Below are 26,207 nucleotides of genomic sequence, written 5' to 3'. Positions count from 1 at the left end.
CTGAATGGCTCAGATTTACTGTGGATGAATGTGATTTAATCTCAATTGTAAGAATTGTGTTTTGGAGAATCTTTTTAACTTACCTTAATACACCTTTAAAAAATATAAACTTTTTGACAGCACATCTCATGTTGTGATTGTTTTGTGTTTCTTGTTCACTGCATTTAAATAGTGTGTGTGTGATTATTTACCCTTCAGCATAGTGTGCTGGTGTTTGGCGGTGCAGATGAGTCGGCTAATGGCGTCGATCACCTGACTCTTAGAATCCACATCCTTCTCTTTCGGCTTCTTGCTTAGAAAAATCACTGAGAAGAGAAATAACCGCACATAAGAACCAAACAAACACCTCTTGTGGAATCCAAAGCTTAACAGAATAACAAGACATTTTAGTATTTATATCAGTGCATTTTCACTTTAAAATGCATTACTTTTGCTATGGTCATGCCTGGCATTCAGACTACTCAGGAGTTTTTGATCCTCGTAAACTGAGACTTTTGTAATGCTGCCAGTGTAGATGGACCAAGTCAGACACTTATGTAAACGAAGGCATAAGTGCCCACATTTGCATTAACATGATGCACGAGCACGAACCTCTCCACTCGCGGGTTTCATCTGCCTTCGCATAAAACCAGAGAAACGCTTTCAGATATGTGCTGAGTTCTATGAATTTCTCTCTATTTTCGCCCAAAGAGTTTATGTAAGTATACATTTATGTATATGTATGTACATACGTATATATGTATTTTGTGTATGTAAGCATGCACACATATATAAGGGTTGTTAATCGATTTAAATATTAATCTAGATGAATCGCATGATTGTCATGAGTTAACTCATAATTAATCGCAACTTAATCACTCATTTTAATCTGTTCTATATTTACCTTAATTTGACCCTTTTTAAGTTTTTAATCCTCTATATTTGATCCTTGCATTACAGTGAATGTGTTGATTAATGTTACACATCAAATCAGATTTTTCCCCAACAGTTAACCAAACATTTACATCTGTTTTTGAGTCTTGTTGCTATTAATAACTTATTAAGAGGGATAAAGTTTTGGACCGGATTGATGTTTAAAAACTATTTTAACGTCAAGAAAATTCTGCACTTTATTTTTTAATTCCTGCATGTTTTATAACCGAAACCAAAATCTCAGATGCGTAAGTGGATGGACACGCATCCTCTGTATTAGTTAAGCATTTAGGTCGGTACACCTCTCAGAAAACATACAAATAAAGTTCATTTTAGATGTTTAATGACTATTTACTGCATAAGGCTACGCATCAATTTATCCAACAATGGCCATACATTTATATTTATACACAGTCAAAGTTTAGATCAGGGGTGTCAAACTCAAGGCCCGCGGGCCAAATCCGGCCCGCCCCCTCATTTCATCTGGCCCGCGAGAGTTAACAAATTATGTTAATTATGTGGCCCGCGAGAGTTTACAGATTATTTTATTGTTATTATAAGTTTTATTTTTTGCAGGTAATTTCCAACATTGACTTTTTTTGCAGCCACCAAAACTAATTTTTGTCCCGCCAAAGTCTTTTTGATGTTGATAATGTTGATGATTGCATGAGAAAGAACGTGCAGTGCCCCGCACGCGCGCACTACTAGAGTGGGCGTGTCTGAATGCGAACGCTGCAGCCTCCGGAGGGCACATTTCCAGGCTGCATACGTCATCAAGACTGTCTTGTTTCAGGGTATTAACAATTATAAAGTTAAATATTATTCTTTGTTTATAGTAAATAGTTGTAATATCCGTATGACTTGCGAATGTAATGGTCAGTTAACTTAAATAAACCAGGCTTGATGACGCTGCCTATGCGACCTCCGCATATGGAAACGGACAGTATCTGCTCGTGCTTTCTCTCCCTCTCTCGCGCACGCACACGCGGATCCAGCGAGGAAATGTTTTCCGTCTCGTGTACAGAAATGTTTCGCAATGTCCAGCTGGGATTAGTTTACACAGCGTCTATTCCCGCTAAATACGGGAACTAATGACTCATCTGACTCATTAATAACTATTGAAACTATTGATCTGTAGCCTACAAGACTGAACTCATGAGACGTCAGTCAATCAGACACTCAAAGCCAGGTAAAAATCACAGCTTTTTTGTAAAGAGGGCAATAAATGACAAGCCAGAGTATATTTGTCTAATAAATGCATATTGTGGTGGAGATTTTGAAACAGATTAGTATTTTAAAATGCCTCTCATTTTCTTACCTGCACAATGAAGGATAACAGAACATTTTGAGTGTACTCACACACAACATGTGTTTTTGTCACCACAATTATTTTAAAAATAATCTGTAGAATAGTTGTACTCTATACACTTTGTCATTATTTGCCTGGGCTTCTACTTTCAAAGCTAGGTATTAATTGAGTTATTAACAAAACCAATAGTAAGCAAATGCAGAGAAAATTATGCAATGTACATTAATAAAAGAGTTGATACATTCATACAGTCCTTCAAATACACCCGACCCTTTGAAAGTAACCGTAATGCTGATGTGGCCCGCGATGAAATTGAGTTTGACACCCCTGGTTTAGATGCTTCGATAGGAGAAGCCCAATTAGACTACCAATGTCAAAGTCGAATCTTCACAGTTGTTTATGAAATGAGGATCATTCAATTTTGGCTATATAAGGGGTGCACGTGATCTGATTTCACATAAAACAACTTTTTTCCAATACATTAATATACAGCCTATTATGATAATGCTATGCAAGTATGTGAAAAAGCAGATGTTCATTCATCCAAACCAAGTAACACATTAGTATAAATGCAGATTGTTTACATATTACACCCTCAAGACAGCTCTAAGGCCCAATCTTAGATGTTTCCCAACTGTGCGTGTATTACCTTTCTTGTTTTTCTCCTTCATGACAACAGTCATGGCCATGCCGGGAGGAGGTGTCGGTTCTCCTCCACTTGGAATTCTAGACACCTGCAGTGAGCGGAAGTTACTCTTCAGTGTGTTCTTAATTCCCACATCTCTCTTGTCACCTTCTTTCTTCTTCTCTGATCCCTGAAGTGTCCAGTAGTCCACCTGAAGACCCATTACCTCACCCCCAGAGCCTGGAGAACTACACACAAACACAACTTGGCTTAGAGCAGATATGATGAGAGATGTGCATTTAGCTCTGTTAACACAGTTAGGGATGGACAGCAACATTTTTAGACCATCCCCTTTGTTTGGTTGGTTCCTGTTTTACTGTAGGGGAGGTAGAGGAGGACGCTACCCCCAAATATTTATTGCAAGGGACCAATAGGCAACAAGCTCCAGTGGCCACAAAGCTTGGCCTGCTATGGTTTCCAGCATGTTCTACTCCAGAACCACCAACAGTCAAGGATGCCACATTAGTGTTCCCATCCTTCACGTTTACCAATTTTACTGTGTTCCATTGGTCCCACAGACACCTGCTACAGTGGTCCAGAGACCGGTGGTCTTGGAGGTCCTGCCACTGTCATCTGCCCTGCAGGGGTTTACCTTACTACTGGGTGTGTCTGTGCGGCGTGCCATACACTGTTCTGCTGCTCGTGCAGAGGCAGCGGCACCAGTCTCAGCCCATGTGTCCACTCCAGAGCTCTCTGCCTCATCCAAGATGGCCGCCCCTGAGTAGGAAACCATGATGGTCTCCTGATCTGCACCTGTCCAGCCTACTCTTTCCTCCACTCCCTGTCTAACATGCTCCGCCGTGGACTCCAGCCCCTTTTCCAGCCTACTTCATCATAAAGTTGTGTTTTTACAGTGCAGTCTGCACTGAGCTTAAACACAAACAAAAATACAGCAAAATGTCTGACTGGGCCAATGCAACACACTGATTATTTCTTTTTCAAAGTCCACAACTCAACACAATTAAAATGGTGTGTGTTAGCGTGTATTGTACCCTGCTGTAGAGAGACTGGCAGAGACAGAAGGAGATGATGGAGGTGTAGAGGTCATGTCTTTGCTGTGTGAGGTCCCCGTCTGGGCCGGAGGTGAGGACAGCATGTTCACGCTTCCCACCATCACATCATCAGAATCCACTGCAGAAGAAACACTTTCACTGCTCTTATTCTCTTGATCTGTATCATGGATGTGTCGTGTAAATGTAAATCTTACCGGATGTAGATAAGCTGTGTTCTACAATTCCCACTTTCACCAACTGCAGGAATAATACAAATCATTTGACAATGAAATATTGACCATGTTCAACTGGTAGATATATTTCATAATGCTACAATTTCTGAAATATGATGCTCAGCTATTTTTCAATAATAGTTTTTCTTACAATAACTTTGGTAACCGGTTTGAGTGGTTGAGTTATATGAATGCAATCAACACTACAAACTGTGTAAAATCAAGAATGGAATGACATCCTTTGGAAAAGGTCCTAATGATTGAATTATTTCTCTAACATAATCTGGTGCATAATGTGTGACACTTAAATTAACTAAAACTTTTGGAACCTATTAATGGAAAGTGGCACACACCGTTCAGAAAGAGAGAAAAATAAAAAGCATTTCTTACCCCAATGAACGGGACAAACTTCTGACAGGAGTCTTCATCAGGACTGCCAAAGAGAAAGAAAACATCATTAAAGAGTACACATAACGTACACAAATCTAAGCTTAGGCTTTCAGTGAGACTGGGATGATCGGAGATGTGTGTGAGGTCTGTCAGGGTGTGGAGGGTGAGAATGGGTGGTGTCAGATCTCATAGTCAAACACATGGTGGTGCATCTTGTGCTGCGACATTACAGTGAGTGTGAAGACTCATGCCATGGCTGAGGGTCATGACAAAATGCTGGAATAGCTTCTTACATCCTCCACCAATCAGTGATGGTGTAAGGCCACAGGCTATACATTAAACGCACATTTATATAATCTCTAAGCATTCTAATGACTGAATCCCTGATCTGCTCTTCAAGTCTAACAAAAACAAAAGAGAGACCTCAACATTTTGTCAAAAGATTGCAACTAACAAAGTCTCACCTATCCAGACTTTTGATAAGTCCACATTGCATTTTAATCAGTCCATAAACTGGCCTTTAACTAACCACAGTTTAATTAATAAAAGTTTGTAATCAGTTAGTAAACATTGTGACTTTTTTATGTGTGGGTGAGTTTAGGTAGAGGCAGAAAGACCGCTGACCGATGTGACAGGATTATTTATCTCATAGTGAAACCGAGTGTGTATAGTAAAGAGTATAAATCATTAGATGCCCTATAATTATGTGCTGAATGGGCACGAAAGTGTGCGCTGCAAAAGTGAGAATTTTTGTTGATTTGTTTCTGTCATCTCGAGATATTTCACTTGCGTCCACTGATCAGTACTGTAACTACATGACAATCTGCAAAGCAGTTATGAGACTCTGAGAACGATCTAATTACATGAGGTCAAAGACATAAAAACAATATTGATTCGCTTACAACATAAGTGGGAGGGTTTGGGGCGCACAGTGCTGCGCCCCAAGGCGGATCTGAAACAAGCCAATTAGAGCTCAAGTCACATGCTTTTACCAAGTTTACTGACCTACATACACACTCGTTTGGGTGGCGCCCCAGACACACACACACAACAAACTCAGTTTTCAGATTTTTTCAAATAAATGATAACGTGACTAACAGTGAAATAGTACAACTATGATTTTATATTGTATTAAATTTAACTTTTAACATGTTAAAGTAGCATTCCTCTCTGGCCAACTTTAAAGGGGTGACGCCCCAACACCCCCTATTGACCAGCCGCCACTGATTTGCATTACTCGTGTAGCCGACTCAACTGATTTGTTTTGGCTGCCTTTAGTTTCACGTATGTTTTTTCCTTTAGCTAGCGCTGTGGTGTAATCGTAATGTTGATACTTAAGGGGTCTTTTTATAATTCAGATGTGCTAAATTATATCTCATTTATGTGTCTAAAAAAACGTTTTGTAAAATCTTTAATTACGCAATGCCATAAATTTCACCTCATTGTAGCAGCTTTAAACCTTCTGAAAACACATTTCATTATACTGCCCTACAAAGCGAAAGCGCAGTAACTACGCATTTGGTCAAAATTGAGTTAAGGGTTAAAATGGGCTTTGTGAGATCTGTTGTGTCTTGTGACAAAGTCTCCTGGTTAAATTTTGTCCCATTTCAGAGAAATGTGTGTGCCAAAATTGCAGTAACATGTTTGACTGGCTGGTGTAAAAAACTTTAAAGCCATTTTTCTCAGTTTCAGTGTTTGCGTAGATACTGCACTTAGCCTTTGGAGGGCAGTATATATGCATTTAAATATTATATCAATCTTCAAAAAAAGATTACATCAAAAATTACATAAAAACACAATGATTGTTCTTAAATGCGTATCTATCTTGCATGCGCGTAAGTTTGATTTTAACATTGGTGGGGACCAGCGTTTGAAATTAACACAGCTGTGGCAAGTAACGTTGTCAAATCACTAGCCAATTTGGTGGGTTACTTTTTATAAATAATGTTCCATTGTTAATTTCTCTGTAAGGCTCATGTATGTATACATATTTATGATTTACATTTTATAAATAATCACATTAAACATAACCCCCACCCACTGCAAACAATACACTAAAACAGAAAAATGCTTTGGATTACAATTGATCAACATCTTTATCTGATGAATTCATAGGCAACAGTCAATTATCATGACATTCCACTATAGACTAATTCAGCGCCAAAACATGATAAAAACACTAGTTTTGTGGCCCAACTTCCAGTAGACTTCTGCAAAGACTTCTGAAAATAGATCTTCAAACCTCTACAGGTAGAGACAGATGAACCTGAAGGCTGGTAACATATAAGCCTTGCCCACTAATTAGATGTACTACGACATGGTTTTTGTAGTCAATGTTGAAGGCTTCAGGGATGATGCCAGCTTAGCTTGGGGGATAATATGTATTAAGAGCTTCTTCAACTTGTGGCAATGTCTCATTTTCTTTAAAGCCTATTATATGTTTAAAAACTTTTGCAGAGAATGGTCTCTTCCATGATTTGCATACTAAGAATGGAGATCAGGAAAGAAAGAAAGCAGAATTGTAGGTAACCCTGTTTGTTTTGAGTGTCATAACTCAATAGAATGGGTAACAAAATGTACTTTTAATATAACTTTAGGCAACAATCTGCAGTCGATTAGTAAACATAGTGCCAACTTAAACATTTGCCTACCTAAAGATTTTAATGGGATTACTTTGTTTAAAAGCAATGCAACTTTTTTAAAGGTCATACAGCGTGTAAATGGCTGAAATCTTCTCAAACCTGTTGAACTAAGTCAAACCAAACCAAACTTACATCGGATACAGACAGCGAAGACTGGATTATGAAAACAGACAGTGATTTAGACTGACAGGTGTCTGAGGTTAACAACATGACATTCACTTCACCCCGAACACACAGTTAGGTACCTGATGTAAAAATCAAAATACAAACTTCTCTTCCTTGAAGGCAAAAACAAAAGAAAAGGAGGAGAAAACCCAAAGCACAGCGGTTACTGTCTCATTCTCAACACAAGACAAAATAAAACAAATGAGAAACAAACATGCAAACTATGATTCAAAAGACTTTTTACCCCAAAACAAAAAATTATAATCACAAACAACAACTCACAAGATTTTAGGGTAAAATGTTTAAAAGCCATTAATCATACAGTATCTCAGTGCCAGTGGTTGGCTCAGTAAAGCCTCAAAGCAGCCTTAAAACACACTGTCAATTTCATTATGCAATACAGAGACACTCTCAACAAACTGCATTTTGATATTTTAGTGTGTATATAATGTACGTTCAGCTTGACTAAAGTTTATTTGAGTTGTTTTCATAAACAGAAGCAGATTGAGGATGAAAAATCCCAGAAAACTCACACAGATAAAATAACTTTTCAGCAGCAGCTATATTTTATACTTGATGTGTACAAAATGTCATCTTTTATATTGATAAATAAATTTATAAATAAAAATTGTGTTATTTAATTAGCATGTTTTTGTGGTTTGCTTTGTAATCAAAAAGGGAGTTTTCTGAAATTGGTACCGACTAATTAAATTTTGGTACTTTAACAATTGCATATTTTAATTTATTTTAAAGAAATTACTATTATCTTAAAAAGTGAATAAGTCTATTTAAAATTTGACCGCGCCTGTGAAACCACGGCTTAAATTCGCGTAATCTAATTATGAGATTTCGAGCGTCAAAGTAGTCATGACCATAAAAATTCAGCATATTCAGCGTGCAACCCGGTGCAAAAAATTTTATGTTTTTCTGCTTTTTGGAAATGCACATTATAAAAAATATATCTGTTTTATAAGACTTAAGAATTTTCCTATAAATGCGTTACATCACTAAACACTGGACAATGTCAGCTTTTACGTGGTATGCGACCAGGGTTTGAAATGAATTTTTTCACTCACCAGCCAATTTGGCTACTTTAAGTTTCCTGCCATTCACAACTTCTACTAGCCAAAGAAAGAAAGAAAAAATAACAAGATTAACTGTATCATATCTTTATTTAAGTTTAACATTTATTAAACATTTTATTATTATTTATTATAAAATCTGAATTGCATATTATTCAAACAATTCTGTCATTTCAGGTTATAGCAACAAAAACTATTTTGAATATTGTTCAAGTCAAGTAAACAGCACTAAACCTTTGTGACAATGTGGGTGCAAACCTATTTTATTTATGTCCCCACCAGGATTTATAATTGACTTTTTTACTAACCAGCAAATTTGGCTACTACATTTGTAAGTTTCTGGCCTTTCAGAACTTCTATTAGCCACAAAAGCAAGAAAATATTCAAATTAACTATTCACATTTTTATTTATAAAACATTTATTGAACATGTTATTAATTTATTATAAAATCTGAATGGCATATTATTCAAACACAATTCTGTCATCCTGCCACTTTCTCTCTTCCTCTTTTACTCTTGCCCTACTAAAAAAATCCAGCTAACACCAGCATAAGCTAGTAGCTGGTTTTAGATGGTTTAAGGTGGTAGTAGCTGGTCCTCCCACCCTGACAAAGCTGGTGGGTCCGCTATTTACCTTTTTACGGTTAGTAACCCCAGCAAAGTATTGGACACATTATTATGTTTGAGTCTAGCATGTCGTTGTTTGTTGCATTGTGACGATTGTGTTCAAGTAAGCCAGAGATGCGCAGATACTGCGCAATAATGCCATATATAGTATTACCATGATGACGATTTGAGTATTTGCGCTAAGAAAGAAATTAACGATTGAATATAATTTATAAAAAGGTAACCCGCCAAATTGGCCAGTGATTTGACAACGTTACTCACCACAGCTGATTTTTACCCGCATGTGGCAGGTTGGCGGTTGTTAATTTCAAACCCTGTATGCGACACGTAAACAGGCAATTATTCGAACATTATTTCGTAAATGACAAAAAAATTGCTTTAGTTGGGTTTTCACAGGCATCGTCACAAATTGGTTGTATTATTAGGTTGTATTATATAAATAGGCTTTATTGAAATAGAGATATTTTACCATGTATAAGAGAATGTGTATGGAATATTGCAATACAAAAAATATTTGTGGTCCTAAATTGTGGTCCAAAAATATATATGCTTGTAACTTTAGGAACCTTTTATTTATTTAAATGTGCACTGCGTAACAGTTTAACTCTTGAAAGAAATGCAATATACTATATTATCAGTGGTGTAAAGACACTTACTAAATGAACCGTATTGTTTTAATTACATTAGAATGAGTCGTTTCTATCTACATACACCAAAAGAACCCCATACATGGAAGTCGTCATTTTGCACCGCCATGTTTGTACAGTAGCCCTAAATGGACAAACTGCTTTACGTTGTCTCAGACGACGACATTTTTGTCCTGTGACGGCTACCGTAGCTTCTCTATGCGTTTCTCTATGCACTAAAATCTACACACAGCATCTTTACCATAAACGTTTTGTTATTATTTAGAAAACAGATTATTTACTGTATCAGCAGAAGATGATGAAGAAACATGAAATATTATAACAACACATCTTATCACATGTATTTAATTAATTATTTCATACACACAAAATAAGACGCTACCTTTTCTGTTTATAGGTCAGCATGGCCTCAGAAATGGGGAACTGATGAGAGAGATTTGCTCCGGTGAGATACTGTGACACACGTCCGGCAACATCAATATTATCTGAGGAGGTTTTCAAACATCACTTTCATTGAGTACCATTAAAACACAAAACACAGACATTAACATTTTATTAGATGTTCTTAACGTAAATAAACTTGTTTAATTCAGAGTTTTAAAAATTAGGTGAAGGTGCTATCCTGATGTCCTGATGTGTACCATGGCTTTAAAAAGTCTAAGCGACATATTTTTTGTGTTTTTATAATGAAAAGATTAAAGAAAATTGCATTTTTATTTATAAAACATTACATTAAAGAAGAATTAAAGATTTGCTTGTCATATTTGAAGAGTTTATGTTAACAGAAAGTGTGCTAGTTTCAGACTCAAACCTGAAGTCGGTGCCTCCAACCTCCCAAACACATCCCTCCAGCCTGCGTCCATGAAGATGTTATTAAATTTACTGTCAAATGTTGAGATGTACTTGGCCAATGGATGACAACCTGACCAAAAACACAGCATTTAAAATGATCATTGACATTGGCTTTGGTGGGTAAATAAGTTAAATTCCAGCTGAAAAAAATTATTTCTATGTGTATATCTTAAGACTTTTTTCTTTAACAAAGCATTCACATAATTTGTCTAGTAAATGTACTTATCTTGCAATAGTAAGCATGTACGTAACAAAGCATTCACATAACTCGTCTGGGTAATATACTAATGCTGCAATAGCTAGCCTGTCTGGAACCGAGCAGATATTAAAACACAACGAGACATTATTAATACGCTAGCTTGTAAAGTTTATTCATAGCCGCTGTATTTTGCTATTTATATTGTCTGTCAATTTTTCAGTGTTTTCCCCTGCTTCTATTAATGTAAAGCTGCTTTGAAATAATTACCAGTTGTTAAAAGCGCTAAATAAATAAAATTTAATTGAAATTGAATTCAATATATATTAGGGGTGAAACAGTACAAACTGTAAAGTGTGATTTATACTTTTATGTATGTTATCTCTAGCTGTAGCCTCTACATTGTAGGCTATGTGTCATTTGTGTTGAAGTGCAACACATTCTGATCGTCATCTTTGTTTTTAACTTGCAAGTGGAAATGAGTATAAGGAAATGTGATACCTGAGGAAGGGGTTCTAACAGACCAATCACAATGCTTGTGATTCACATAGAATTGACGCACTGTTACATTTTTGGAGAGGTGCGCGTCAGGCTATGCCGTAGACTAAATGCAAAACTATAAATTGATGTCTAAAGGTATTTTATGCATTCTGAATTATTAACAACTCGTATTAAAGAGTTGGATTCCCATGCTAAACATGGGCACAGTTCCTGACTAACAATAACCGCAAAAATAATTTACTTAGCTGTAAGTCACATAACCATAGTGGATGCTGAACGTTTCGTTTTATTTGATTTATTTGTATTATTTGTGTGTTATGAATACCATACAGCTGCTGTAAGATGTGGTCATTTCAGACTCAGATGTTTCTGCTTACCCACAGGAATGACCAGGAAACGGATATAACTCAACCAATCAGGCGTCTTGTTGGCGAGCTGCTCCACAAAACAGCGGAGAACGGTGCTGAGGTAACTTTGATCGCCCGCCACAGCAACCTTAATTGTTGGCGGCGTCTGTGCATTACAGTTACAGCTGATGAAAAAACAACAAAGACATTATAGTATACTGCATGAAAAACCTTCTGATTGGTTTAAAATGCCAGCTGGATTTTTTTCCATGTATATTACAGTGAAGTATTTCATTCTGTATGTTTGACTTACAATCGCTGAATCCTGGTGACAATGGTGTTGAACGCACCCTGAACATCTGCAGGTGAGATGGTGGACACAACGGGCTGCTGATGCTCCTGAAGAATCTCATTCAAATACTGACAGAGAAACATAATGAGTCTGTCTGCAGTTTGCTTTCCATCTATCTCCCAAATAAATCCAAACACACAATACAAGATCACACACACACACACACACACACCTGTCCCTGCCAGTCTGTAGTGTTGATAAGGATCATGCTCTCTGGCAGATGTTCATCAGAGTTCAGGATCTGATTCAGTTGATCGTATACAGATTTTCTCGGCACCTGCGCAGATAATAAACACGTGCTCGCACAAATCTCCATCATTACACTAACAATATACAGACACTAACACACACACTTACCTGTGTAATGAGTCTGGAGTCGGGTGATGTTTCGCTCTCGATGCTGTTGGTTCGATCGCTCTGAGCTTTTGAGTTCTGTCTGTCCTTCATTGATGTGCTGCGTGGACGACGCTGTGATTTACTGTCAGCTTTACTGTCCACACAACAAACGGACAAAGCATATGACCACATTTTAACATCTTTAAACACAAGTATAATACACACTTTCATTCACACAGCACTTTTGTCTAGAAAATTTCCGTAAAATTGGCAGAGAGGCTTCTGTGTGAACACAAAGACGTTCCGTAAATGTTCTGGGATCGCTCCCGTAAAGAGGACCTTGTAACATTGCCGTAACATTTACAGAAAGCATTCGGTGTGAACAAGAGGCAGAAACAATGCCGTAAGGGGCGTGCCATCGCAACAATTAAGTTATGGTTTAGCTCTTTAAAATAAGGGATTAACATGCAGATTAACATTCATGACGAGAAATGTCTGCAAACTGGACTAAAGCAGAGATCAGGAAGCTCGTCAAATATCCACTCTGAAGCTGAAATCATTCACCAGCATAAAAGAATAGTACGTCACGTGCTACTTTATAGTCTTATCATAAACAAAAATGTATGCAAGTGGTTTCTGGAGAGAGAAATAACAGATAAAAAGCAAAATTCCAACGGTGCAAAAAAACTACTAAGTGCAGGACTTTAACTCTTTCCCCACTATTGTTGATCTCATCATTTAAGAGAAAAACATTTTCATAAAAAAGTTCCTGATGAGTTTTTATGTTAATCTGTAATACCGTGATTATTCACTAGATGCACTTCGCTAATTTATAATAAACTGAAGCAAAAACATATTTATTAATTTTACACTGCATTTATGTTTTGATAATCATTCTAATTTTGATCTCTAACAAAATTCCTTCACAAAAATGCAATTATTTATTTGCTAAAAAAATATTTTTGAAGAACAATACCCATATTTAAGAGTTTATAAGCAAAGAAAAAATGAAGAGTTTCGTTGCAAAACGAGATAACTCCGTTTTTAACATTTTTGTCAAAACATGTTTATTATTATGTTATCATGTTATTATTTAGTTTTATGGTGCTACTTAGCTGTATTTTTTAAGTTATGAAGGTTTTAATCAAAACAAACCAACTGCAGTTGAATTAATATTAACTGGAATGCTCAACCAAAAAACGACATTTCTGAAAAAGTTGTCTCGTTTTGCAACAAAACTCTTCAAAGATAGATAGGATGAAACGTTTTTTCCTGTTTTGTTTGTTTGTTTGAAAGCAGATGGTCTGTTTTTTTATTTGATATATTTGTATGTTTATATATTTTTAGATGAAATTTTTCCTGGAAAACATTTAGTAAAACTTTTGTGAAAATATCACAAAATGCTGGCGGGCAACTTTTTAAAAAAAGGCTGGCGGGGAATGAGTTAAACACATCATGTGACTTTACAGGATCTTTATGGTATGTGTGTGAACGCGGACACAGATTGCGTAAAATCATCGGCAGTGTAAATGAACCAAAAATCAAACGATCCCAGACGTATTTTCCGTAATGTCTGTGTGAAAAGGGCTCAAATCACTAAAATCCCATCAAATTAAAGTGATAGATGACTGAGCTGGACATTAGCAATTTTCTATTTGACAAATTTGCATTGTTGTAAAGCAGCGTTAAAGAAAATGAGACCCTTAGCAGCAGAGACAAGAACAGCATAAAAAAAGGAAAGAAGGGATACGAAAACAAGATAAAGTATAAAATGCTGTTTTTTACAACACAGATGCTGGTTTAAGATGGACTTTTAAAATCAAAAAAGTATATTCATGTGAATTTTATAGAGAAATTAAACAAATAATTGCTAAAGTGTAAGAATGAATGAGACGGAGAGATGAAATGAAACACGGAGGACAAGAATACAACACGATTGATGTGTTACCTAGGTGACATGAGAGTCTGAGATTCGGCCTTGCAGAGTTTGCCAACACTTCCTGTTAATTTCTCTGTGTTCACATCCCAGCTCATGTTGGAATCACACGTGACCGTTCCCCCGCCCGCCTCCTCCTCCATCAGCTCCTGCACAGAGAAATAAACACCCGACAGGGAACATGGATCACTTTAAGGGCTCACAAAAATTGTCATGTTGCCGTGGTCACGGCCACTTAGCCACAAAGAAGAAAAACAGAAGTGCTGATGAGTCGGAAAAAGAACATTTATACAAGATAGTACGACATTTTCATGATACATTTATGTGAACAGACTAAATGGATGCCATATATTGGGAAAACTATATATTTTATACATTTATATATAAAAACAACATTGTGCTTGCTTGACAAAAAAATGTTCTCTGCATGCGCACTCCCTGTCTCCAAACAAAGCGCTGTCTCTGCTCTCTCTCTCTCTCTCTCTTTTATCACACATATTAATAACAAAGAAACTGAAATGAGTGTGAGATTATGTTCATTTTAATTGTTTTTTACAAGAATACTTGCCAACAAAACTGAATTTTGTGTGTGCACATTGTGGCTCTATCAATTCATCCATATTTCTAATGTTGGGGCTATATTTTGTTATAGCAATTTTAGCGCGAAAAATATTTTTCTCTCATGGGCCGGATGTGGCCCACAGGCCACCTATTGAGGAACCCTGCCTTAGATTATAGTGTCACATAAATACTGATGGTTGTTTGACAACTTTACACCACTATTAATGAATAATGACGTTTATGAAATCTGTACCAACCACAGCTGTAGAGTCCAACAATGCGGTCTCATCCAAATATCGAGCAGCGGCGGTTTTGTTCTTATCCACTGTTAACACATCACCAACCTACAAACACAAACAATAAAAATATTCAATAAAAATGTATTCATTTTGGATTTCTGGTTAACTAAATTGACCAGCTCAAAATTACAAAAATCATAGAAATAGACAAAGATTCACTTCTTCTCTTAAAGAGGACAAATCTGACTTCATGTTTAAGTGCTATAATTGGGTCCCCAGTGCTTTTATCAACCTAGAAAATGTGAAAAAGATCAACCCAGTAACTTAGTTTTGGTAAACCATTCTCTGCAAGCATGTGAACAAATAGCTCAATGAAATGTGGCTCCCCTTGTGATGTCAGAAGGGGATCTTATTATAATAATACCGCCCCTTAATCTGCGCTATCCAACCACAGCACTGCTAAATAGTGCAGAGATCAGCTCATTTGCATTTTAAAGGACACACCCAAAAACGGCACATTTTGCTTACACCTACAAAGTGTCAATTTTAACATGTTATAATAAATTATCTGTGGGGCATTTTGAGCTAAAACTTTACATACATACTCTGGGGACACCGAAGATTTATTTGACATCTTAAAAAGTCTTGTGAAATGTCCCCTTTAATATAAAGCACTGAATGACACACAGTACTCAGAAATGATTATTCAATATAAAACAATAAGTCAGTGACTATATAATCTAGATATTTTAAGATGTTGAAAGCAGACATATTTAATGATTTGTTTCTGTGACGTACAGTTGAAGGCTGTTCTCTGGGTTGACTCTTCTGGCTGTGTAAACTCCCGATCTCTGTCTGTGAGCTGGAGTGAGACATCCCCTCGAAAAATGGCCTGAAGTGAAGACACACATTCACATGTTTAGCATTTAAAACAGTGCATTCATTAATACAGGAGTCCTGCATATACAGTAAACTATGTCTCAATGCTCAATTCTGGACACTTTGTTAAGATGATTTTGTACAACATGTACATGCTGACTCATATTAGTCAAAAACATTTAAGTATAATACTGTATGTGCGTGGATCGTACTTTAGTTTGGGTTTGGGTGTGCTGAGTAAACTCTCATTGTCCTCCATCTCTGGGCCGCTGTCACTTTGGTTATAAACCTCCAGACTGTCATACAGAAGATCCAAATCTTCAACCTCCTGCGTCTGATCAACTGGGTCTGAGTCCAAAACCTCATGATGGGGGATACAAACAAATTATTAGTAGCCGAAAACTAAAATAATAACATTTTTGTAAAGGAATTTTGTTAGAGATCGGATTCAGAACGATGATCAAAACATACACGGAGTTGAAAATGTTGTTAAATTTCAGTTTTTTATTAATTGGGTAAGAGCGACATCTAGTGCATAATAGCGGAATTACAGATTACTGTAAAAACTCGTCAGGAAAGTGTTATTGACAAGAAAATGTTTTCTCTTAATAGACGAGATCTCAATGGCAGAGAAAGAGTTAAATAACTCTAACACATAAATCAAATAGGCAGGACATTCACAGATTCAGACACAGATTTTGTTTTATCTGTAAAGTCTTATGAGCATATAGAATAATTTACAGTAACTGGTTAGTATAATTTGTAGTATAAACTGGTTAGTAAAGTCGTTCTGTTTTCCTGCCAATGAGGAACAATCCTAATGTGAGAGACAAAAATCAAGCAAGGGGATTTATTAACTCTTTCCCTGCCATTGACGAGTTATCTCGTCAATTAAGAAAAAACATTTGCATAAAAAAATTATTATCTAATAAATGGCGCACTTTATTAAAAAACAATTTATACAAACTGAAGCCAAAAAAATATTTACTAATTTTACATTCCATGTATGTTTTGATAATCGTTCTGAATCTGATCTCTAACAAAATTCCTTTACAAAAATGCAATTATTCATTTATTTTATTTCATTGCTAAAAGTTGTATTTTTTTTAATACCCATATTTAAGAGTTTCCCATTTTGTTTGTTTGTTTGTTTATTGTTTGTTTGAAAGTAGAGGGTCTCTTCTTTCATTTGATATATTTGTATGTTTATATATTTTTAGAAGAAAAATTTCCTGGAAGGCATTCTGTGAAACTTTTGTAAAAATCACAAAAAATGCTGGCAAGGAATGAGTTAAAGTGGCTGTCAATTTGATACTAAATAATTTAGTCTTTCATTGTTCAGCGCATTACATTTCTATTAATGTTATTTACTCAATTTAAAATAATAAATGATTAACATTGAAATGTCAATACAATATAATTCATCATGTATGTGTTTAATAAAGATGTTGCTGATGTTTAGAAACTCCTCCACATGTTTTGCATTATTTTACATGCTAGTCTTAGATACGTATCAACATTTGCTACATCTGAAGTGTCCCATTCAAGCCTGCTGAAATAAACAACATGAATTTGCATACTGGCCCAGGATCATTTATGCTGTTTAGTGCTGATGGATCAGAAAAGCAAAGCAAAGAAAGCACAAACAGTTTGGTAAACAAATTTGACCGAGAAACTCATGTCTAATTTCACTTTGTGCTATTAGTATTATTTTGTTACCATGCCTTTGATTCCTATATTTTGTATTATGTTAATAATAATCATTGATACTGGGAACAGTCAATCTTAAACATGAAATATCACTTATATCTGCATCACTTAATGACTTTTAAAGTACCACCGCAGTGAAAAGCACTGAACTGAAGCTTACTTGTCAAAACAAAACATTTCTCACCTCATCAGACACTTTAAATCTCTTCAGAAGAGCAACAAACTTCTGTTTGAAATTCGGTTGCTAAAGAGAAAGAAAACAAAACATGCATGAATATCTTTATCTTATATTAATACCATGATAAGAAACGATTGCCATATTCATTCACAAGATACTCCAACATACGCAAAACTTTGTTTAGTTAACTTGAAATAACATTCATTACAAATCAAATATTCTTGATGTACAAACAGATTTAAGAATGAAGGTCAGTGTCACTCCTTGTTTAACATTTGTGTTCCTGATGGTAAGAAGATTAAGACATCACCTCTCATGACCTTCTGGATCAGATAACACGTCTCTTCTCAAGGTGTTTGTTTTAAAGCTTTTATTGAGTAACGTTTTAGTTATTGTATATGTGGACATACCCGAGTCATAGATGTGGTTCTAATCATTTTCCTTCGAGATTTTTTGGGCTTTCGTTGAACCTCCTCATCTTCATCATAAAGGTCCTACAAACAGAGGAATATAATATAAAAAATATTTTTTTGATATCATATTCTAAAGATTTACTTAATCTTAGTAATTTTTGCAGAATTGTGCACAATTAATGTTGCACTACAGGGAGTGCAGAATTATTAGGCAAGTTGTATTTTTGAGGATTACTTTTGTTATTGTACAACTACAGTGCTCTTGGTCAATTCAAAATGTTAACAAACCCTCAAACCTGAACATTTAAGTAGTAAAAGTGAAATTTTGGCTTTATTAAGAGAATATTTCTATGTACATCATTATTAGGCAACTATTAGTGTGCAGAATTATTAGGCAACTAAATGAAAAACAAAGATTTTACCATCTCACTTGGGTTTTTTTCAACTGTTAAAGTGAGAATAATAAACAAACTCTACATTTACAAAAAAATTAATAAAACAATAAAAAATAAAAAAAATATAGACTCAGTGACCAATATAGCCACCCTTCTTTTCGATAACAGTCACAAGCCTTCCATTCACGGATTCAGTCAGTTTCTTGATCTGGTCTGAACCAACATTTTGTGCAGACGCAACCACAGCCTCCCAGACACTGTTCAGAGAGGTGTACTGTTTACCTTCACTGTAAATGTCCTGCTTAAGAAGGGCTCAAAAGGTCCCAACAGGATCCAAGTCAGGCGAAGAAGGGGGCCATGTCATTAGTTTTTCATCTCTAAGGCCTTTACTGGCCTGTCATGCAGTGGAGTACTTTGATGCATGTGATGGAGTGTTGTCTTACAAAACAATCAGTCTTCTTGAAAGATGCAAACTTTTTCCTGTACCACTGCTTGAAGAAAGTGTCTTCTACATTACAGGCAGGCAGGCACAGACAGGTATTATTAAACATGAGCTTGTTGGACCTTTTTGGGTTGAAAATGGAAATAAAAAACAACTCTCAGACCTACTGCCAATTTTTAGAAGACACTTTCTTCAAGCAGTGGTAGAGGAAAAAATCTGCATCTTTCAATAAGACTTTATTATGCAAGACAACGCTTCAGCACATGCATCAAAGTACTCAACTGAGTGGCTGGCCAGTAAAGGCCTTAAAGGTGAAAAACTAATGACATGGCCCCTTCTTCGCCTGACTTGAACCCTGTTGGGACCTTTTGATCCCTTCTAAAGCAGGACATTTACAGTGAAGGTAAACAGTGCACCTCTCTGGGCAGTGTCTGGGAGGCTGTGGTTGTGGCTGCACAAAATGTTGGTTCAGACCAGATCAAGAAACTGACTGGATCCGTGAATGGAGGGCTTGTGGCTGTTGTCGAGGGGAGGGGTGGCTGTGTTGGTCACTGAGTTTATGTGTTTTCTTATTTTGTATTGTTTTATTGGTTTTTTTTGTAAAGGTAGAGTTTGTTTGTTGTTCTCACTTCAACAGTTGAAAAAAACCCAAGTGAGATGGTAAAATCTAGGGCTGCAGCTATCGATTATTTTTGTAATCGATTAATCTAGCACTGAATCGATAGATTAATCGAGTAATCGGATAAAAATTTTGTTTGTGTTTTTAAACAACCAAAAAAAATAATGCATAACGAAAATGACGTGGCTGTAAAATGTTCAAGCATTTGGCTTTTATTTCTAAAAAAAACCAGAGGTATTTGGCTCCAAAAAATAAGCCTATTAATTTAAAAGTTTATAAGTGCCAGTGCCAACAATTAAGCACTTTAATTTATTAATATGCATAACAGGTTTCATGCTGTAATCTAGCACTGACATCAAAGTAAATATCTGGTTTATGTACATTTCTACACCTGCAGCATTTACCATTAGGCTACTAACATGTAATATATCATTTCTGGGGTGAGCCTATTTGCTATGGTAACAACCTGTGTGTGTGCGCGCGCACGTGCACCTGTGTTTCTGTGTGCACGCGTGCTGTGCTTGAGGAAGAGTGACACCCCAGTCAGACGTTCAGTTGCTTCATTGCATTTTGATACGGCAGAAAAACATACATTCCTTTTCAATAGAACGCTGCATTTGGTTTGCATCACTTGCATTGCGGTGCATTTTAGGTTAAGAATCCGTTCGAAAAAACGCGTTACGACATCACGTCCCGCTGTATACAGTGAATGCATGTAGCTGAAATTATTGTTGCGTGGCTACATAAAAGTTTAAGCATATGTGATGCATTGCGCGATCAGTCTGACTCGCGTGAGAGAGAATAACTTCCTTATGCTAAACTCCAATAAGACAGAGATTATTATGGAACAAAATATGTCAGATTACAAGTTGCCCATATATGATTGCACTGTGGTGCCGTTTTTTTGGTACACACACCTGTAAAGTGCATGCGTCTGTGTGAAGGGGTTCTTTTTTAAGCAATTGAACGTGAATACGAAAACATCAAAGCTAAACATCATATCTAGTCAAACCGCATAACGACATCGCTACAAATACAGTATGGGATTAAAATCAGCGAAAGCTATGTTACCTTGTTTCATCGACGCTTGGTGAAACAGCAGTGGATGTTTTCGGTTCAGATGCTGAATGTAATGATCCCAAACTTTAAACATTCTCTCTCTGCCGTTTATGGACATATTCGCTCCGCCATCGCGCCAACTAAATTCAAAATGTACCACGCGCTATGATGTGCCTTCTGAACATTGAACAACGGTCCGTGTGAATCAGATCTCGGCGCGTGTAGTGCGCGTCATAGGAATTTAACGAGGCTTCGAGGCAGAATTTTTGCCTCGAGGAATTTTTTGAATCGAGTAAATCGAGTAACTCGATGAATCGTTTCAGCCCTAGTAAAATCTTTGTTTTTCATTTGGTTGCCTAATAATTCTGCACACTAATAATTGCATAATAATGATTTACATAGAAATATTCTCTTAAGAAAGCCAAAATTTCCCTTTTACTACTTAAATGTTCAGGTTTGGGGGTTTGTTGGCATTTTGAGTTGACCGGGAGCTCTGTAGTTGTACAATAACAAAAGTAATCCTCAAAAATACAACTTGCCTAATAATTCTGCACTCCCTGTATTATTATTATTACTCATTAAAGCCATTATATGAGAACTGACCTGACCCTGAACAGCATCATCACTGCCTTCTTGCTCTGAAGAGTAACTATCATCATCATCTTCAGAATAATTATCCAAATCTGGAGATCGGTCTACAGCACAAAGAGAATATATTACACACTCCTTAAGGCCTAAAAATGCAAAAATTGGCACACTGCACACTCCCTGGTACCCATAAAATGCATAACAATATTTTACACTTCTAATATATTACGCGTTCCATGTGACATAATAAAAGAAAAATACACATACACAATTGGCATATTGCACCATAAAATACAATATATTGCACACTCCATACTGCCTACAAAATACACAGTTAACATATTGCACATTCCTCATGGCCTACAAATCGCTCCAATACCATATTACACACATCAACAACCTACATATTACACACCCCAAATAGCCTACAAATTACGGACATATTACACGCACTTACATACTAGAGTTAGTGAGCTTAATAGACAGCAGCAAAAAATTTTTTATAGCGGTTTAGCCTACATTTTGGAACCCTAAATCTTCTACCAGAAGGTAAAAGCTCAAATTCTGAATGAAGGATATGGGTTGGATCCGAGACCATTTTTTGTGCCTGTCTGATAACTGACTGCTCATAGATTTTGTGGGGGGGGGAGTTTTTGACCCCCATAATCTTCATAGCTGTCTTTACTTGATGGGCGATCTGTAATTTTGATTGTATGATTCTACAAGCATGTGAATTATGGTGATCAGTGTTTGCATTATCATCTAATTTGCATTTTAATAGCAAATGCATTTGAGCCAAAACTTCACATATGTAATCTGGAGACACCATAGATTTATTTGACATCTTAAAGAAATGTCCCCTGTAACTCTTTCCCCACCATTGACAAGTTTTTCCGGCAATACGTATTTCCGCTATTATCCACCAGGTGGCGCTCTTACCTAACTTATAAAACCTGGACGTATTCCCTTGGGGCAAACAGTAAGAACTCCTTGTAGGTTTTGATATTCGTTCTGAATCTGATCTCTATCAAAAGTCCTTCACAAAAAATGCAATTATCTAAGTTTTTTTATTTTTGAAGAAAAAAAAAAGTTGCATCCTACCCTGATTTTTTCTCTTTTTATCACCTCTTAAATAAGGGTATATTTGGGAGGCATTAAACTTTTGTGAAAATCATAAATGCCAGCACTGGCTGGCAACGCTGGCGGGGAAAGAGTTAAAGATATTCACAAACACGCTATTTGGTTTAATAATTTGTAAATATAATGTCATATATGTTATTAAAAGATATTTATATTTTATTTTTATGTAATATTAAACTGTACCTGTCAAAATGATTTTCAGAATCTGTGTTACCGTGTGTTCTTAGTTTCGGGCGGTTGTTATCTCAAAATAACAAACCTTGGAATGTTGCGACTGGTGAATCACTACCACAGATTATACAATGATAGACTTTATGTTTAAATTAATGTCCAGAAAGTCTCACTATTATAGAAATATGCATTTTCGTGTTTTATTGCATAGAGATATAATAAGGTTTGGGAGGTTATGGGACACTTAATCTTAAGTTAAGTACACGTCAGAATAGTGGGCCATTAGGCATGGGCAAAAGTTAGCACATACTTTACACTTATATGGTACATGTGTATTAAAGTGTAAAAAAGTGAAATGTGTTTGAGTTTCACCTGATGCTTTGGTCTTGGCCTCCGGCTGTCCGCTGCCGTCCTCCGGGTCAATAGGTTGACTGGATAATGAAAAAACACTCAGCTCAGCCGCACGCACCGGACCTTCCTTCACGTTACTATGAAGACCTAGAATCTGTCCTCCATCTGTGGGATGCTGCATAACCTTTAAACAATAAAACACATACATAAAATCACACACGCAGACAAAAGCGTTAAAGAATAAACCTACAAAACTTCAATTCTGCATCATGCATTAAATTACCCATCAACCCCTGGGCTAAAAGAGGCTGAACTGCCTATTGTCCTGATATTTGTGTGTGTTAGGTCTCTATTGAAAACCTCAGCCAAGAGGAATTTGAGGGGGCGAAACTGCGGAGATTAATTGGAGGCATTTACAGAAAGTGAAAAGAAGAAAACGGTCTCCACTCAAGTGCATGTTTATGAATACACTTAAACATTAGAAATGAATCAGCATTCAGTGAGATACTAATGAAGATTTACCAGAGTAAGCTAAAAAAAATCTTCAAAAAAATTGCCGTTTTAAATGTGGTAAATTTGGTTGCCAGATATTTTTGGGAAATTACCAACAGTTCATGAACCTCTGCCACCACTAAATGCCCATAACAGCATTGGCATATCACATAAAATCTATCCGTATGAGAGTATTTATTAGACAGGAGTCAAGTAAAACAGGTCAGTGTCTGTCTAAAAAAGATCTGACTGAAGTTCACATTGGGGTGTGTGATTTTGTCATCTGACTCGCACCTCAGCCATATTAATAACACCAACGGCCAGCGTCTTGTAACCCAGAATAGTTCTGTTTTTGTAGCGTTTCCTCCTCTGAAGCATGACCTGCAGCCGGTTGGCATCTCTCTTCAGGAAGTGTGGGTACTAGAGAAAGCATGTTAAACACTGGTTTATTGCTTGTGATTACATCATTTCCACCAAAAACAAGGCAGCAAGCGAAACGATAAACACACACACACACACACACACACACACACACACACACACACACACACACACATGGACATTTCCTGACACACATTCGATTCCTGTAGCTCAGTTGATAGAAAGTTGTGTTAGCAGGTCACGGGTCATTAAACACACATACTGATCAAATGGATACCTAATAATCATCTGTAGGTCATTAAAAGAGTAAACATGTAAATACACATACACACATATTTTGTAGTTCTTAAAAGAAACCAAAAACTGGCAATTCTTCAACAAGAAGAAACTATAAAGACTTTTATAATTTAACCCAAACAGATTTAGGGAGACCTCACCTGTAGGGAGAAGGTGAGCTCCAGGTCTGTTTCCATGAGGCCGCTGGGTGGGAGCATGTACTCGTTTGACCTCAGGACACGCTTCGAACCCTGCCGACATGAAAAAACAGTATCTCATATTAAAAATACACACATTCATTACAAATCCTGGTCTGATGCTCTCTCATGAAAAACAATGGATTTTAGATCAAGACCACACAATCCAGGGTTTCCCGCAGCACTTTTCAGTTCGGGCGGCCCGCCTAAGCTTGGAAACCCTACCGCCTTAACTAGGTCGTTAAAAAAAAAAAATCGCTCTTTACACCACGAGCGAGCACACACGCCACACTGCCGAAATGAGATAAGCCGTGGTCCATCATGTCTGGAGGATAGGCAGTTGATAAAACACGTGTCTGTGAGAACTGTAAGTGGACTTATGTTTTGGGTTTATTTAAGCCTGTTATTGTATTCGTCTATAGTTCTTGCCAATTTAAAGTAAGTTAGCTGGTGATTTTGTTGTTTGAGCAACCTGCTAGCAAGGTTTCACGTGCCTGTTTATTAGATATAATTGTTGAGCACTCTTGCTTACTTTATTAATGTGCATTATTTACATGCAGTAGTTACACTCCTTTAAGATAAAGTAATTAATAGGGAAATAATCAGTTTTTAAATCGTTCGCTAGACGTTCTTCAACATCTGCTTTAGTTTGTGTTTATTAACCCTTTAGTTTCACTTCATCACGCAGCTATTCCCGTTAGAGGTAAAAAAAAATATTCATTAATAATCTAGTATGTGTTCATTTTCTGTCATAGTTTCTTCAAAATTAAGTTTTATTTGAGCGTTTTAAATAAAATAAAAAAAAACGGTAAAAGTATAAAACAGAACATCTGGTATAAGGATGTGTTTTGGTCAATCAGATCTCAAGTGGACAGGTGTAAACGGGGTGTGAAAAGGTTTCAGCTCGTCTACTTTCTACCATTTTCAGAGGTAGTCAAAAACACATTCAAACGGATTTTGTGCTTTTATGGTTGATTGCTAGTCTTCGCCTATTGATCGAACAACACAAGCAGCAATACTCTAACATAATATTAGTGTGTTTCAACTTAAACCCACTTGTGTTTTAATGAAACCAGAGGAACTCATAGACCATCCCCTCGAAGTAATCAGGACAGAAGTGGGCAAAAGTGGGCACAAGGGATGGATTTACTCTTCAGACTAACTCTTCAATCAGGGACCAATCCATAAAAGCATACCGTTTAATTGGTTTGAATCACAAAACATGATGTCCATTGAAGTGTCTGCAGGGTCTGAAGGGGTTAAACCCCCATGCATCGTTCTCATCCACTTGTAATCCGTTCGAACAAAATGCATCTTAATACGAGGTGTAATTTTGCTATACGTGTTGAAATATACTTTTTCTTTGTTACTTCCCGTTTTGCTTCATTGCTCTGTGATTTATTTTTGTCTCTCTTGTTAACCAATGGAAAGCTCATCTGGGATGCGAGTGATGAATGTTAGCTTATTCTAAGTAGAAACCTCTGCATTACCATAAATGCTAATGTGCCCATCAACCAAGATCCAGCAGGAGTAAAATGCTCTCTTATTATACAAAATATTACCGACAAATTATAAATATTCATGTAACGTCTTTACACTGACCTAGGTCTCAGTTCATTATGTGATAATGTTGTTTGTTTGTTTGCATGTCTTGTCTGTCAGAATTTTATCATACAATTTACTTACAAAATTATGCAAATAACCTGATCTAAATAAATCCAGTGAAATTCGTTCTTGCAGGATAGAAGCACAAGGTTATGAAGAATGTAGCGGTCTGCTGTAATCTAGTAAATTGTAAGACATTTGACTTTTTAAAGGTGAAAGTACACTTGTTTAAAAATGTGACATTATTTTAGAAGTGCAAAATGTATTGGCAGGAAATATATACTAGTCAACATTTGAATTGGATCAA

At 36.5% G+C, this 26,207-nt stretch overlaps 1 protein-coding gene across 2 annotated transcripts in view; it reads right to left on the bottom strand.

Annotated features, from left to right (window-relative positions):
- LOC141359285 (phosphofurin acidic cluster sorting protein 2-like) overlaps positions 1 to 26,207 on the bottom strand; it is a 53,298-nt gene that overhangs the window by 2,484 nt on the left and 24,607 nt on the right. Inside the window, exons 3-24 of one of the 2 annotated variants that reach the window (XM_073861459.1) lie at positions 24,260 to 24,349; positions 23,736 to 23,861; positions 22,971 to 23,133; positions 21,303 to 21,394; positions 18,182 to 18,265; positions 17,778 to 17,837; positions 16,096 to 16,244; positions 15,803 to 15,896; positions 15,023 to 15,109; positions 14,217 to 14,353; positions 12,290 to 12,422; positions 12,105 to 12,209; positions 11,894 to 12,000; positions 11,611 to 11,765; positions 10,496 to 10,606; positions 10,067 to 10,169; positions 7,409 to 7,441; positions 4,522 to 4,564; positions 4,114 to 4,156; positions 3,899 to 4,037; positions 2,871 to 3,094; positions 192 to 305 (exon numbers count right to left, since the gene is read on the bottom strand). In XM_073861459.1, coding sequence (XP_073717560.1) covers positions 192 to 305; positions 2,871 to 3,094; positions 3,899 to 4,037; positions 4,114 to 4,156; positions 4,522 to 4,564; positions 7,409 to 7,441; positions 10,067 to 10,169; positions 10,496 to 10,606; positions 11,611 to 11,765; positions 11,894 to 12,000; positions 12,105 to 12,209; positions 12,290 to 12,422; positions 14,217 to 14,353; positions 15,023 to 15,109; positions 15,803 to 15,896; positions 16,096 to 16,244; positions 17,778 to 17,837; positions 18,182 to 18,265; positions 21,303 to 21,394; positions 22,971 to 23,133; positions 23,736 to 23,861; positions 24,260 to 24,349 — 2,392 coding nt within the window. The remainder of the gene's footprint in view (positions 1 to 191; positions 306 to 2,870; positions 3,095 to 3,898; positions 4,038 to 4,113; positions 4,157 to 4,521; positions 4,565 to 7,408; positions 7,442 to 10,066; positions 10,170 to 10,495; positions 10,607 to 11,610; positions 11,766 to 11,893; positions 12,001 to 12,104; positions 12,210 to 12,289; positions 12,423 to 14,216; positions 14,354 to 15,022; positions 15,110 to 15,802; positions 15,897 to 16,095; positions 16,245 to 17,777; positions 17,838 to 18,181; positions 18,266 to 21,302; positions 21,395 to 22,970; positions 23,134 to 23,735; positions 23,862 to 24,259; positions 24,350 to 26,207) is intronic. The other variant, XM_073861460.1, reaches the window with a different exon arrangement.

This window comes from Misgurnus anguillicaudatus, chromosome 23, assembly GCF_027580225.2.
Source record: "Misgurnus anguillicaudatus chromosome 23, ASM2758022v2, whole genome shotgun sequence".
Taxonomy (NCBI): Eukaryota; Metazoa; Chordata; class Actinopteri; order Cypriniformes; family Cobitidae; genus Misgurnus; species Misgurnus anguillicaudatus.
Note: the sequence above shows the minus strand (reverse complement) of the source record. Positions and strands in the feature narration are given on the sequence as shown.